Source organism: Chenopodium album, chromosome 1 (assembly GCF_948465745.1).
Source record: "Chenopodium album chromosome 1, dcCheAlbu1.1, whole genome shotgun sequence".
NCBI lineage: Eukaryota > Viridiplantae > Streptophyta > Magnoliopsida > Caryophyllales > Amaranthaceae > Chenopodium > Chenopodium album.
In genome coordinates this window covers 16,194,449-16,210,853 of record NC_137834.1, presented here as the reverse complement: position 1 = coordinate 16,210,853, position 16,405 = coordinate 16,194,449, and the positions used below count along the sequence as shown (strand labels likewise).

General features: G+C 33.0%; 1 protein-coding gene across 1 annotated transcript; it reads right to left on the bottom strand.

Annotated features, from left to right (window-relative positions):
* Positions 1 to 8,579: 8,579 nt before the first annotated feature.
* LOC145628789 (uncharacterized) lies at positions 8,580 to 11,581 on the bottom strand. The gene is made up of 3 exons (XM_081681196.1): positions 11,376 to 11,581; positions 10,038 to 11,282; positions 8,580 to 9,687 (listed from the first exon to the last, which is right to left on the bottom strand). The coding sequence occupies exons 1-3, from the start codon at positions 11,579 to 11,581 to the stop codon at positions 8,580 to 8,582; spliced, it is 2,559 nt and encodes an 852-aa protein (XP_081537322.1).
* Positions 11,582 to 16,405: the final 4,824 nt, after the last annotated feature.

Below are 16,405 nucleotides of genomic sequence, written 5' to 3'. Positions count from 1 at the left end.
GACGTGGCATGATGAGAGATGGAGTAGGTGACGTGGCGTGGATTACGTGGCACAGAAACGTTCTTAGTAACGCCTTTTAATATATTAGTATAGATAGATATAATAGGTGAAAAAGTTTATTTTAATAAATACTCTCTTCTTTTCTTTTTACCGACGTACCGAGTACTTGTTTGACCATTAATATGTGCATACTTTTAAAATTATCACGATTGTATTTTTTATTTTTTTTTTGAGGAATAACGATTGTATATTATTCCTCTATTCTTTATTACTTGACCCACTTTGACTTTAACACTATTCACCACCCCTCTTTTGACCGTCTTTTGTGAATAATATGTAAGGAAAAATATATTCATGTAGGATTTTTTTGATTCGTCTCAATAAGTTCTATCATAATATATAACTTTTATAATTTTTACTTATGGAAAATTGAAGTTGTTGATCGTTAAAGTTTTACATTGGCAAGCGTGATAAAAGTAGCAGGTTAAGTAAAAAAGAACCGAGGTAGTAATAAATTACTCGTTGAGACAAATCCAAGAAGACACCACATTAATATATTAAGTCTTATATATTTTAGAATGTTCTCTCATCTTATGTAATGTCAAGAATTTAAACATAACCAGTATAAAGGAATGGGGAGAGTACTAACCTAAACTCCATATAACTTACGAGTACTATATTAGAATAATAGTTTTATCAAAATAATTACGATAATATTATTCTTTTTTTTACCAACTTTAGAATTTATGTTTCAATTAAAAAAATTTCAGTACTAACATATACTTCCTTCATTCTTCTATTATCTTCCCATTTACTATCCATATAAAATGAAGTAATAATTGAAAAGTTAGTCCCTAATTTGCTTTTTAGATAGGTTAGAGAAAGTTGTTAATAAACAGTGGTATTATTATACATTAATTTTTTGTGGATCATGTGGCAGGGTAAAGAGTGATAAGAGTCGGAATTTTTTTTTTTTGTATCATATAGGAATTAAAAATAAAATTAGGAATATAAAAAAAAACAACTATTAACACTAAGAGTAGAAAGATAAATTGCACCCCCCCCCCCCCCCAAAAAAAAAAAAGTAGGAAGATAAATAAAATAAATGATCGGAATGAGTATAAATATATGTACTATATATTTTGTTTCAAAAAAAAAAATGTACTATATATTTCTCAACAAAAAAAAAAAATGTAATTTTCAAAAAATACAATTTTTTTTTGTGAAAAGCTAAACGTCGTCCTCATTTTACATACTAACGCCCACATTTTGACTTAAAAAGACTATTTTGCCCATTTTCTTTCTTACTCTCATCCATGAAGCATCTACTCTATTTTCTCCATTAAAAATGGCTTTGGAACTTTTCTCCTAAAATTGGTAATACACGCATTACACACAATCAGCCCAATACACTAATTTTATTTATACGACTAATATTTGCAAACAACTTATTTTGCTTATTTTTCACATATACAAGTATATAATTGTAAGGAATCTTTAATTAACCATAAATTTGAAAGTAGTAGTAATTTAATTGGGATTAAAATTACCACCTCTTCACAGAGACGTTTAATGGAGACATGAGGCAGCGAAAATCAGAGAAAGAAGGTGGTCAGAAACACCTAAAGATATCGTAACCCGCAGGTGGAAACGCCTGATTTTTTCGTTCCCACCATCGGGTTACGAGATCTCTAGGCGTTTTGTTGGAAACGCTTGAAATTTTCGTAACCCGTAGGTGGGAACGAAAAATTCAGGCGTTTCCACCTACGGAATACGATTTATTTAGGCGTTTCTCTAATTTTATTTGTAAAAATAAAAAAAAATAAAAATAAAAAAACACGGTGATGGTGGTGCACTGGTGCCGCGATGGTGGGTCTGATGGCAGGTGGTGCTTGTGGTGGTGGTATCCTGGTAGGTGAGAGGAGATGGTGATAGCAAGGGGGAGATTTTTTTGAAAGACGAACTGGAATAGCAAGGCATGGGGAAATGGTGGTCTGCAATGGCGGAGAAAGCTTGGAAGTTGCATCAATGGAGGACAGCTCATAAGCCACTTAATTTATCTTTTTTTTATTATTATTATTTGAAGATCATAACCCACTTTTTTTTAAAGGAGAAAAGATCATAAGCCACTTAATTTCATGGAGAATTAAGAGTAGTTGCTTATCGGATGAGAGTGAGAACGAGAGGGGGCATAATGGTCCGTTTAAGATAAATTGTGGGCATTAGTATGTAAAATACGGGCGACGTTTAACAACACCCTTTTTTTCCCCTTCTGTAGCTTTTTTTTACAGGTTTTTTCCTTTCCTACTTCAATACTCCGTATAATATAGCTGATATGCTCGTGATACATGCGTTGTAGATTTATATAAAGTTTAAATATATTCATCTGATTTTGATCTTTGGTTTTAAGAAACCTCTATTTAGGGTGTTTGATTTTTTTTTTAAAAAAAAAAAAAAATATTATGGAGTAGTAGGCCCTGTTCTATTCACCTTAAAAAAAATAATATTAAGTAAAAATAATTTTAGTTCAGTAAAAATAAGTTCAGTTCAGTAAAATTAATTTCAGTTCAGTAAAAATAATTTCAGTTTTGTAAAAATAAGTTCAGTTCAGTAAAATTCAGTTTTCTTGAAGAAGAATTATAATAGAAAATTAGTAAAAATAATTTCAGTTCAGTAAAAGTAATTTAAGTTCAGTAAAAATAATTTCAGTTCAGTAAAATTAAGTTCAGTTCAGTAAAAATAAGTTCAGTTCAGTAAAAATAATTTCAGTTCAGCAAAATTAAGGTGAATCAAACAGGGTCGTAGAATGAAAGGAAAAAAAATTAATATATAAAATTTAAGGGGAAAAAAAATCAATTTTTATTTAATTGTAAGGGAAGATGCATGTAGTTTATATTATCACTGTTCTTAAAAACATGTTTTCTATTTAGTCGCTCGAAAAATATATAAGAAATCACCATTTTTATGTCTAATATCTTAAAATAATTATTGTTTAATCATTCAATTATTTAGGCTAATACATGTATGTTAAAGGTTGCTATTACTAACTTTTTTTAGGGTAACACATTTATTAACTATTACTAAAACAGAAATCTGCTGACATCATCCTCTCTATCAAATGTATATGTGTCACAATTATTATCATTTTAATATATAATAATTGATCTGATGTCACAATTTTCATTAAAATAAACAAATGTTCAATTCCTAGCAATAATAGTTTTTATTATTTAAAAAGATTGATTGGCATGAATTTGAAGCCTTTTGCCTGTGAGAAGGGCGTAGCACATAAAAATCTCTTAAGAAAACTTTTATTATAGTAGTATATTTGAGAGTAAGGGATAACTCAAGTGGTTAAAATTCCCCTCCCGATTCCAAGAGATCTTGGGATCAATTCTCATCACCCGCCCTTATGGCTCTCTAAATACCAAAAAAAAAAAAAAATAGTATATTTGTGATAAAAATAAAAAATTAAAGAGGGTAAAAAGGAAATATTAAGAATAATGACCATTAATCTAACAAAAATAACTCATGATTTTATAATATTCGAATATTTGTGATAAAAAAAATATATTAAAGAGGGTAAAAAGGAAATATGAAGAATAATGAAGCATTAATCTAACAAAGATAACTCATGATTTTATCATATATTCCAAGCGTTATAAAGAGCATTATTTTGATTATTCTAATACTACATATATGCAACCGGCACATCTATTAACTATTACTAAAACAAAATATTGCTGACATCAACGGCAGAGCCGGGAGGCCCGCCCCCCATGGCCCAATCATCAGCATTCTTTTTTTGTATAACCGGCACCCATAAGAAAATGATACTATATATAAAAATAAGTTCTAGACATAAACAACTAGCAACCTTATAGCTCAGTGGTTGGAGACTTGGAGCAATGGAATCAAGGCACAAAAAGGAAGCATGGTCACAATTTCAACCCTTACTGTTCGCATATTACTATTTATTTTTTCCAAACATTTTTATTCCAATTTTAATTTATTCGTTTCCGTATATTTCCAATTAAATGAATTGCTTAATTTTAATTTGCAATACTTTTAAAAGTCAAATTTAATTTCTAGTAGCGCTAATGCAAATTTTTATGAGAAACGAAGAAAATACAATACGCTAATACAAATTTTCATGAGAATATAGAAAATATAATGTGGATTGCTAAACACCGCCAATAAAAATGATCACCACCGCCAACATTTGGTGTGAATGGACAATCATACCCTTACTACTTCATCATCCCTTCATCCTTCCGGCAACTCACAACCCCTTCCAACCGGGGATCACAACCCCTTTTGACCGACGACCCACCACACCCCCCTATATGACAACCCACCACCTTCCCTGGTCGGCGTGAAGGTGGTGGTTTTTTTTATTTTATTTTAGGGAACCGTGGTAACCGGAGCCCGAAACCGGTTACCACGCACGGGAACCGGTTTTGGGCTCCGTTTACCGTGCACCTTAATCGATTCTATGTTAACCGGAGCCCAAAAATCGGTTACCATGCACGGTAACAGGTTTTGGGCTCCAGTTACCATGCACGGTAACCGATTTTGGGCTCCGTTTACCATACACGGTAACTGATTTTGGGCTTTGGTTACCGCGATTGCCTGAAAATATGAAATTTAAAAATAAATAAAGGAGGGAAGGTGGTGGGGTCGCCAAGGCAGTGGTGATCGTTGCCGGTCAGTGTGGTGGGGTTGGTGGTGGTGTTAGTCGTCAATTAGGGTGGTGGTGTCAAGGTGTTAGTGATTGATGGCAAGAGGGAAGATAGTAGTGAATACTAAGGACATGATTGTCCATTCACACTAAATGTTGGCAGTTTTGATAATTTTGGATGGAGGTATTTAACACCCCCCAATACAATAATCTGTATATATTTTATTTCTCGGCCCCCCTAGATTTTATTTCATGGCTTCGCCCCTGGCTAACATCATCAACCTTTAAACTATCTTACATGTCATCCACACATTAAAAACTTTCCCTCCAATTCTATGTGTGATGTCATCAATCACTAATTATTTTTATTTTTTATTTTTTTTTATCTACACTTATAAGTGCATATAGAATTTTATTAATCAAGTTTCGCTCCTAAATTATACTCATATTGCACATACCTAAGTTGTTTGATATTTGATCGTGGTTTCAATTTTTTTTTTCAAAGTACATTATTATTATATATAATTATAATCTTCATATACAAGTGTAGTAATGCAACTGAACATAAATTAAAAAAAAAAAATTAATTTTTATCGTGCATCGCACAGGGATAACCTAGTGACGATGGAAAGCAGGAACAAGCCACGAAGAAAGACCAAGTGGAAAACAAATAAGACCATTCTACCCCTGGTAAATTGGGCAATTAAGCAAAGGGGCCAAAGGGCATTGGTGGTATTTCCCTGTTTATAAGGAACAATAATTTTGAGGTGATTTTGGGTGTTACAGTAAGTCCCCGTTTTTTAGAGCTGCTCTGCTCTATTTTCAAATAATAATTAATGATAATAATAATTAATATTCAATAATATTAATAATTAATATTGTATTGATGATAATAATTTATTATTTTAAATAATTATAATAATTATCATTATTAAAAATAATTATAATAATTATTAATATTAATAATAATTAATATTTATGTATCATAAAATAATTAGTAATAATAATTATTAATAATAATCTAATAGTGTGTGTATATATATATATATATATATATATATATATATATATATATATATATATATATATATATATATATATATATATAAAGGGAGAGCCACATATAGGATTTAATTTTCTTAACGCGCCACGTAGGATTAAAAATTATAATTGTAGCCAATAAAATAAGAGATTATTAATTTCTTTTAAAATAAAATAATTCAAATGTCATGTAGCAAAATTGTCAAATGAGATTTTAAAGTTTAAATTAATTAATTATAAAATATTATCTTTTGATATTATGAATTTTATCTAAATATATAACAAATTTCAGCACATACATAAAAAAAAATTTATTTTTAAAATTCAAACAAACTGTGCATCGCACGGGATTCATCTAGCATTATAATAACCATAAATAAAAAGTAAAATGAAAAAAAGAACGAAAACAGAAAGTAAATAAGATTTCACTATACATCATGTTAGTTAGACGTTTATCATACTCTCAGGCCTTGGTTACAAAAATCCAACTCACCATTTCCTTTTCCTCTGAGTCTACTCTTTTCTCATCCTCACATTTAAATAAACTTAAATTCAACTCAAGATTCAATCAGTTTTCTTGATGCACTAAATATTGATGATTGAAAGATCTCACATTTCAAGCAAAAGAATAGGAACTCTCATCTTTTTTAAATGCCGCGTCAAAGAATATTTTGAACTAATACCAAATCCATAAAATCCCTTTATCAATATCATATTCTTTTACCATATGACTCAAGAGATAGCATTCAATGTATAAAAGAATGAAGATATTTACAACAAAAAAAAGAAAAAGAAAAAAAAACATTAAAAATAAAGCGAAACAAGAGCATTGTCACTAAAAAAAAAAAAAAATCGCTCCAAAATTTGTTTCAATTTTTTTTTTTATATTTTGTTAAATATTCTTTATTTAATCTTGTTAACATTTCAATGCTTTTTGTAAATATAATGTAATAAGTATTTTTAACAAATTAATCAAAGAAATTACAATTTACAAGTGATGGGCGGACATTTTTCTACATAACTTCAATAAATAAAAAGGCATAAAAATTATAAAAAAATTTAAAATATTTGTATGCACTATGACTTTAATATTTATATGTTCTATAACTTTAGTTCTCCATAAACAAAAATTATAGAGCTGTACATTATGATATATAGTATTTATGAGACGGATTAAATAAGATCTCTGATCCTATGAATATGTTTTTTTGTTACATATGAAGACTGAATAAACCTAGTGCAAGAGGATTAAAATGGAGCAAAGAATAAAGAGAAGAGAAATAGAGAAGAGGAAGAAAATCTGATATTCAGCGCAATAGCATTCAAACTTTTTTTTTTTTACAGAAAGAGGCAACCCTACTAGGAAGCCTTTATACTGACTACAGGACAAAAACACAGCTAATACAGCTAATCATTAGCACTACAAACAAAATAACAGAATTATTCTTCCTAGAGCAAATAACAGGACAACAACTGGCATTATATCCTTATTACCCCCCCTCAAGCTGAGTGGTGGTAGGAGAAACAACACCCAGCTTGAGTAGCAACTCAGTGTGCTGCTTGACTGGTAGAATCTTTGTAAACACATCCGCAAGTTGATCTTTTGAGGAAACATGCTGTGTTACCAGAGCACCATCCCTGACCATATCTCTTACATAGTGGCAGTCTATCTCCACATGCTTTGTTCTTTCATGTAAAACTGGATTTGCAGCTATTGCAATTGCAGCTTGACTGTCACTTTTCAAGAGAGTTGGTCCAAGATAGTTCAGCCCAAGGTCCTTAAGAAGAGATTTAAGCCATGTAACCTCACAAGCTGTCAGTGCCATAGCTCTATACTCAGCTTCAGCAGTTGAAAGAGCTACTATAGACTGTTTCTTAGCTTTCCAAGAGACAGGAGAATCTCCTAGAATTATACAGTATCCAGTGGTTGATCTCCTTGTAGTGGGACATCCAGCCCAGTCAGTATCAGCATAGGCAGTGAGCTGTGCTGCAGAAGAGGAAGCCAACAAGATGCCTTGATTATTGGTACCAACAAGGTACCTGAGAAGTCTCTTAGCAGCTTGCATATGCACAGATGTGGGAGAGTGCATAAACTGACTCAGGACCTGAACAGAGAAAGCAATATCAGGTCTTGTGACAGTTAGATAGATTAATTTCCCAATAAGTTGCTGATAATACACAGGATTGTGCAAGGGAGTGCCTTTATCAGCTGATAGTTTGAGATGAGAGTCCATAGGAAGCTTGAGAGGTTTTACATCAGACACCCCGTGATCCTTCAGAAGATCAGTAACATATTTTCTCAGAGAGACAAATATACCTTTATCAGAATGATCTATTTCAAGACCAAGAAAGTATCTAAGCTTTCCAAGATCTTTCATGTGAAAGTGATGTGAGAGCATTGCCTTGAGGTGATTGATCTCTTCAATGTTGTTGCCAGTGATTAAGAGATCATCAACATAAATTAAGATTACAGTGATATAATTTTCAGCACTCTTAGTGAATAAACTGTAATCTGCTTTGGACTGCTTATATCCAAATGACACTAGAGTTGAAGAGAGCTTAGGGAACCACTGTCTAGGTGCCTGTTTGAGGCCATAGAGAGATTTCACCAGCTTGCACACTAGATTGGGATTTTTAAACTGTGAACCTGCATTATTCAGTGAGATTCTGCTGCCATAGGAAGTATACCCTTGAGGAAGAGACATATAAACATCTTCTTCTATTTCTCCATGCAGAAAGGCATTTGTTACATCCATTTGAATAGTCACCCAATATGCATTGAGGCAACAGCTAGTAAAGCTCTTACAGTTGTCATCTTTGCAACTGGTGCAAAGGTTTATGCATAGTCCACCCCATACTACTGTCTGCAACCTAGGATTACAATCCTAGCTTTGTGTCTCTCAATGTCTCCATTAGCCTTGAATTTTGTTTTGTATATCCATTTGCTTCCAATCACTCTTTTTCCAGGTGGAAGAGTAGTGATCACCCAGGTTTCATTTTTCTCACATTGCTCAAGATCTTGGTTCATAGCATCAACCCAACATTTTTCAGCTACAGCATGCTTAAAATGAATGGGATCCTCATGATCTGCAAGAGTAGTTAAAAAACAATGAAAATCATGTTGTATTTCTTTTACAACCAGATTTGCAATTTGCTTATCTCTTTTTTGTCCTGGAACAACATAATCTCTCCACCATCCTGGTGGTTTAGTGATTCTGGTGCTATGTCTGGGATGAGGATTTGGACTTAGGTTGGTGTTATTAAGAGTGTTTGAGGTTTCACTATGAGAAAAGGTGGGAACAGGACTGGTTTGTGTATTTTGGGATGAAGTAGGAACAAGACTGGTTTCAGTTTCTTCAAAGGATTCGAGATGATTCTCTACATTATCATCAAAGGCAGTTGGTGGATTGGATTTGAAGTTAGAGGACAAAAATTCTGGAAAAGGGTTCATGTATTTGTCAAGGGATTGCAGTTGAAATGGAAAAATAGTTTCATGAAATATCACATCCCTGGAGACAAAGAATTTTTTGGTTTGAATATCAAGCAATCTGTAGCCTTTCTGTGTTGCAGGGTATCCTAGAAATACACAGGCAACACCTCTAGGTTGGAACTTGTCCTTGACTACAGAGGAATTAGCAGCAAAAGACAGACAGCCAAAAACTCTCATATGTTCATATTTAGGAGCTGATTTGAACAACATTTCATAAGGAGTTTTGTTATGCAGAATAGGTGTGGGAAGTCTATTAATAATATGAACAACAGTCGTAACACACTCACCCCAATAATCTAAGGGCAATCTAGCTTGAAATATGAGAGCTTTGGCAATTTCAAGGATATGTCTGTGCTTTCTCTCCACCCTTGCATTTTGCTGAGGTCTGTCAACACAAGAAGTCTGGTGCACAATCCCCAAGTTGGCAAAGAATTCTTGAGTTGTTCCATCATCTAATTCTAAGGCATTGTCTGACCTAAGAAATTTAATTTTGGTACCAAAATGTGTTTGAGCATAATTATAGAAGACCTTCAGCTGGGATAGGGCATCTGACTTGTGTTGAAGCAAATAAACCCAAGTGTTTTTGGAATAATCATCAACAATAGTAAGAAAAAATCTGTATTTCCCTCTTGTCACACTTTGTAAGGACCCCAAATGTCCATGTGTATTAGCTCAAAGGGAGAGGAGGCATGAGAGTCACTCAACTGATAAGGCAGTTTGGTAAACTTAGCCATAGGGCATGTTACACAAATCTAGCTATTGTCTTTGATTGTGTTCTTTACACAAGAAATATGTTTCAGCTTTCCCAGGGAAGCATGTCCCAACCTGTGATGCCATATAGAAAAAGAAACATCTTTCTCAGAATTTGCTGTAAGACAGGTGGAAGATTTGCAGGCAGTAGCAGGGATCTCTGAGATTTCATCATTGAAAGGTTTATTCACCAAGTAGTACAGGCCATTTCTTCCCTTTCCTACTCCTTTCACCCTTTTTGTGAGAATATCTTTAATAACACAGTGAGTTCCATAAAAATTGACTTCACAGTTAGAGTCTTTAGTCAGTTTTGGAACAGACAAGAGATTATACCTAAAATGAGGCACTACCAGAACATTTCTCAAGACAAGAGAATTGTTTAACTGCACTGCACCAGAATGAGATATTGCAGCAGATGCACCAGTGGGAAGAATGATTTTTTGATGATTTTTGGACTCAATGGGATCAGATAGAAGACTCAGATTAGATGTCATATGGTCTGAAGCACCAGAATCAAGTATCCACTTTGCTGTTGCACAAACTACATTGTTACAGGACACCATTCCAGAAAAATTTGTGTCAATTTCTTCATCAGTTTCACTATCTTTGACAAGACCACTTGAAGTTGGCATGAGCTTCAGAAGTTGCTCAAATTGTTGCTGTGTGAATGTCACACTTCCAGCTCCAGAATTCCCAACTTGAGCCACAGCTGCAAGCTTTGGAGAGGATTTGTTGTGATTCCATTTTTGATCAGAAAATCTAGGATTAGATTTCACAACAGCAGCTGGTTTATGTTTAGAATGCCAAGGAGGGTATCCTATAACAGTCCAGCACCTTGTCTGAGTATGACCTTTCCCACCACAAGCAGAACAGGACATGTTCTTGCTAGAATACTGATTGGAATTCTTGTTGTACATAACATAAGTGTCTGGATCAGACTTATCCAGAACCTCCCTTTGACTTTCTTCTTGTTGTAATATAAAACACGCAGTATCAACAGTAGGCAAAGGTGTCATCATAAGCAATTGTGTTCTCATAGAACTGTAACAGTCATCAAGACCATTTAGAAATTGAAACAGTCTGCTTTCTTCTTGGTACTTAGTGATTGTATTCAATAGTGTTCTCATTTCAGCAGAGGTTTCAGTAATAACAGGCATGACATTCATAGAATCAAGCTCCTCCCACAGACCAGACATAGCAGTGTAATAAACATTTACAGAATTATTACTTTGTTTAAGATTGTATAGATCCTTGTTCAGCTTATATTTTCTTGAACCATTGGCCATAGAAAATCGTTTTTCAAGTTGTATCCATGTCTCCCTAGCAGTATTAACATAGAGAACAGATTTTTTGATTGTATCGGAAAGACAAGCATGAATTCAAGAAATTACCATGGAGTTACAGGTGTCCCACTGCTCTGCCTTCACAGGATCTGCAGCAAATGTTGTTCTGAGCACAGTGCCTTGAACAAAGCCAATCTTCTTCTTGGAGGTGAGAGCAATCTCCATAGACCTCCTCCAAGATCTGTAATCATTAGCTTCAGTGAGCTTGTCAATAGAGATGGAGTAAGAACCATCATTAGGGTGCAAATACAGCACACTATTTGTATCAGTTGCCATAAAGATACAATTTTTAAGAGAAAAAGAAAGAGATTGAGACTGATATTTGTGCAACTAATACAGAAAGTTATGGTTTTTATGTTTATCCTGATGTTGCACTATGGCTCTGATACCATGAAGACTGAATAAACCTAGTGCAAGAGGATTAAAATGGAGCAAAGAATAAAGAGAAGAGAAATAGAGAATAGGAAGAAAATCTGATATTCAGCGCAATAGCATTCAAATTTTTTTTTTACAGAAAGAGGCAACCCTACTAGGAAGCCTTTATACTGACTACAGGACAAAACACACAGCTAATACAACTAATCATTAGCACTACAAACAAAATAACAGATATTCTTCCTAGAGCAAATAACAGGACAGCAGCTGACATTATATCGTTATTAACATATAATTCACAAAAGGAAAAATTGGCCTCAATAGCACCAACTATAGTTTGGGTGTAGAGAATAGCGCAATATTAATCTGGTGCACTTTACATTGCAGAAAATGTCAAATGATATCGGAGATGGAAATTTCTATCGGAAAAGCATATTTTTTTTATTAATTTAATATTTTTAACAAACAAGTTATTGGCCCAGGCGATGCCCAGATCAATTGAATGTGCAATGTGACACCTAAAAAACATTACCTTTGATGTAAGAGATGAGAATAATTGAAACTTATTGCCTTCATAGTATAAATGAGAAATGTAAATCATAAGCACTTACTCTTAAAAGTAATTAAAAAAAAAGTACGAATGAGAGTTATAAATTATAGGCACATCCTAAAAACCCAAGAAACAAAAGAATAAAATTAATGACATGTAAATTTTATTCATTTTACATTCAAAATCAAATAATAAATGATGAAATATATATTACTCTGTAAAATTAACATGTAAATTTAGGGGTGTTCGCGGTGCGGTTTGGATCATAAACCGCACCAAACCGCATAACTGCGGTTTGTAATTTTTTCAAACCGAACCAAACCGCACTTTTTAAAAAACCGCACCAAACCGCAACGTAAGATACGGTTTGGTGCGGTGCGGTTTAACCGTATTTTATTAAAATTATAATTATTCTTTTTAAAACAAAACTTTTATTTTATATTATAATTATTAGTTGATAATTTAAACATTAAACTCTTTTTATTAACCTTTAATTAACTAAAGTAAAAAATTAGCTCATATATTTTAGTTCTTTTATATAATTTTAATGATAATATAAAAATCGCAAACCGCATTAAAGTGCGGTTTGCGGTGCGGTTTGGTCTCAATAATTTTGAAAACCGCACCAAACCACAAACCGCGGTTTGGTCATTTTAAAAAACCGCACCGCAATTTTCAAATTAAACCGCACCAAACCGCAAAATTGCGGTTTGGTTTGCGGTTTGGTGCGGTTTAAACCGCACTCCTTTATAGCCCTATGTAAATTGTATTACCATTTCAAAAATGAAAAACACTTGCTGCTTAATCCTGCACATTATATCTTGTGATCTCTTATCCTTTAATAACATTTTTTTTTGCTATTTAAAATTTTGACATAAATTTCACATAAATTACAAAATATGTTAAAGAAAAGTAATTATAGAGCACGTGCTAGGTATCATAAAGTAACAAAATAATTTGTGGAAAAAAATAAAAAGGGTGAGAATTGGTTAAATAAAATATATTATTCTTTTCGATCTCATTTATAACATTTTCTGCACCAAACTAAATAATTAGTGATGTATAGTGCACCGGATTAAGGTTGTGCTATTTTCTGCAAACAACCTATAGTTGGGGGCTTGGTGCTATTGAGGCCAATTTTGCCTTCACAAAATAGGGTCAAAGGAGCTAGGTGTGGTGAATAGTATATTTTACAAGGATCTTAGAATAAATATCCACTAAATGTAATGCTCCCTCCATTAATTATTATGTGCAACTTTGGAATATTTTATTTATCACAAATAATACCCAAAAGTTGCACATAATAATTAATGGAGGTAGTATCAAAAAACAGAAATCTCCATACTCACTAAAGAAAAATAAAATAATTAATAAAAAAATAAATAATTCTTCAAAAAAATAAATAATTCTTCAAAAAAAATAAAAATAAAATATTATATCTAATATTATTGCCTAAAACCTTGTGGTTATCAAAGTATATTATATAGTGATGGAGAAAATATCGTGTGTGTACTACATTGATATTTTTGTCATAATATAGGTATAAAATTCAAGTTAATTCATTTTATAAAAAAATACTCTGTATAAGGGCATGTTCACATTTACTTAATTTCAGTTCAGTTCAGTTCAGTTCAGTTTAGCTCTAATCAATTCAGTTTAGTTCAGTTCAGCTCTTCATTTTCCTGTCTCATAAAATATTCATTTTAGCTCAATTCAGTTCATTTCAGCTCCAATCAGTTCAGTTCATTTCAGTTCAGTTCAGCTCCAATCAGTTCAGTTCAGTTCAGTAAATGTGAACAGACTCTAAGTTATTGTTTTTTGTAAATTATTATAAACCTTATAAAGGTTGGAATTCATTATAAAAATTTGTTAAAGACCGTAGCGGTGCATTAATTATATTGGTGGGATAAAAGCATTATAACTTTTCTACATAACCTATTTAAGCGGTTATCAAGAGAAATAATAATAATAATAATAATAATAATAATAATAATAATAATAATAATAACATTTTTTCCTGGTCATGTTGTGTCGGCGGCAGCTAAGCGGAAGCGAGATAAATATGGGACACATTGCAGGGCTATTGGCTATGGTTTTCTTCCTTTCTCCTTTTCTTCGTTAGGGGAATTAGATAAGGATACTATTGCGTTGCTGAAACAGGTTCAGGCGTTCACTAAGACGCATGATATTGGCGCTCGTGCAGCTGCTCACATTTTCAGTAGGATCGGGTTCGCTATAGCTAGAGGGGTGGGGGACCAGATTGTATCTCGGCTCCCTATCAATTTTTTGTAAATTGATTGGATTTGTAGGTTTTAATGATGATGATGATAATAATAATAATAATAATAATAATAATAATAATAATAATAATAATAATAATAATAATAATAATAATAATAATAAAGCTTAGAATGATATATTAGTTACGTTCCATTAACGTTTAGAAAATAGTAATAACTAGCATAACCAGTGGAGCCTTCTTTTCATTTCATAAAATTTCAAGACTATAATTTATAACATAATGTGCATGAGTGCATGACTTCTTTTCACGTGAAATATATAGTTATGGGATCAATATCCTTAGGATGGGCCAATATTTATAAGGTTGAAAATTCTTGATGTTCTTTATTTCTTTGATTGTAACATGCAAATTATTTTCTTTTATCTTTTTCCTTTTCTATTTCTTTTATTTCCTTAAATAAAAAAAATAAAAAATAAAAAACGACCACCAATACAATAACTAAGTTCAAAAGTACTTTAACGTTATGTGGAAAGTGTGTGGTCAATAGTGCTCGAATCTCTCTTACTCCAATTGGTGGTGTCAATAATAGAAATTTATTTGTGCTCTATATAGGTCGACTATCTGCTTTTGGTGGTTGGAATTTTTTTTTATATAAAGCCTTCTGTAGTTGGATACACTTTCTGTCTCTAGCCGACCTAAAGAGAGAATAAATTCAGTTTTCTTTTTCACTTTGCTTGCAATGCTTTAGTGTTTACATCAGTTAATGCATATTGTCAATGAAAATTTAAAATGATTTTCTAGCGAGTATTATAGCACATGTACTTTAGATAAATTGTAAAATTCTGAACTTTAGCTTGATTTCATTAAACTGAAGACAAGAATATTTATAATACAAAGCTTCCTTGGTTTCCTAATCCTACGCAAACACCTACTGCTATCACCCAAAGACAAAGATAAGTCATGGAAATAATATCCTAGGAAATCTAGATATTCCCCAAATCAAATAATATTGCCTAAAATATATCTTAATACCCTCCTCAAGTTGGAGCATGAGGTTCGAAAATGCCCAACTTGGACAAAAGATAGTGAAACTGAGTCTTCCCGAGAGCTTTTGTGAATATATCCGCCAATTGATCCGTAGTAGACACATGTGACGGTGAAATCAATCCTTCATTAATTGCATCATGTACAAAGTGACAACCAACCTCTATGTGTTTCGTACACTCATGAAACACGGGGTTCCTTGCAATGTGCAACGATGACTATCACAGAACAATTTAATTGCTCTAGGATGTTGAACACAAAAACTCAATAACAAACCCTGTAACCACTTTAATTCACAAGTGACTGCAGACATAGACTTATACTCTGCCTCTGAAGAAGATGTAGAGACTGTAGGTTGCTTTTTAGTTTTCCAAGAAATCGGAGATTTGCCTAGGAACACTAGCCATCCTATCAATGAGCATCGAGGGAGGGGACACACCGCCCAATCCGAGTCATACCATCCCTCTAGTGTGAGCTCACTATCTGAACGCAACAATATGCCTTGTTCGGGAGATCCTTTTAGATAATGAACAACCATCAAAGCAACTTCCCAATGTTCTATACCCGGTTCTTACATGAATTGTGATAGAATGTGAACTGAGTAAGCTAGGTCTGGTCGAGTAACCGCAAGGTATATGCGTCGTCCCAAAATACAACAATATGCTTTGGGATTGATCAACAATTCGCCATTAGCATGAGCAAGCCTAGATTTTGTTCCACGGGAAACCCACAAGGCTTTGCTCCCAATAGACCTGTTTCAGAGATAATATCTAGAGTATACTTTCATTGGCACAAAAATAATCCCGACGAACTACGAGCCACCTCAATGCCCAAAAAATATTTTAGAGGGCCAAGATCTTTCATTTTAAAACAATCACTAAGATATGCC

Coding starts and splice junctions, on each gene's coding strand:
- LOC145628789 (XM_081681196.1), bottom strand. CDS start 11,581: ATGGCAACTGATACAAATAGTGTGCTGTATTTGCACCCTAATGATGGT. Junction 11,283..11,375: donor GATCCTGTGAAGGCAGAGCA/GTGGGACACCTG, acceptor TAATACTGCTAG/GGAGACATGGATACAACTTG. Junction 9,688..10,037: donor TTTTCTATATGGCATCACAG/GTTGGGACATGC, acceptor TAAATTTCTTAG/GTCAGACAATGCCTTAGAAT.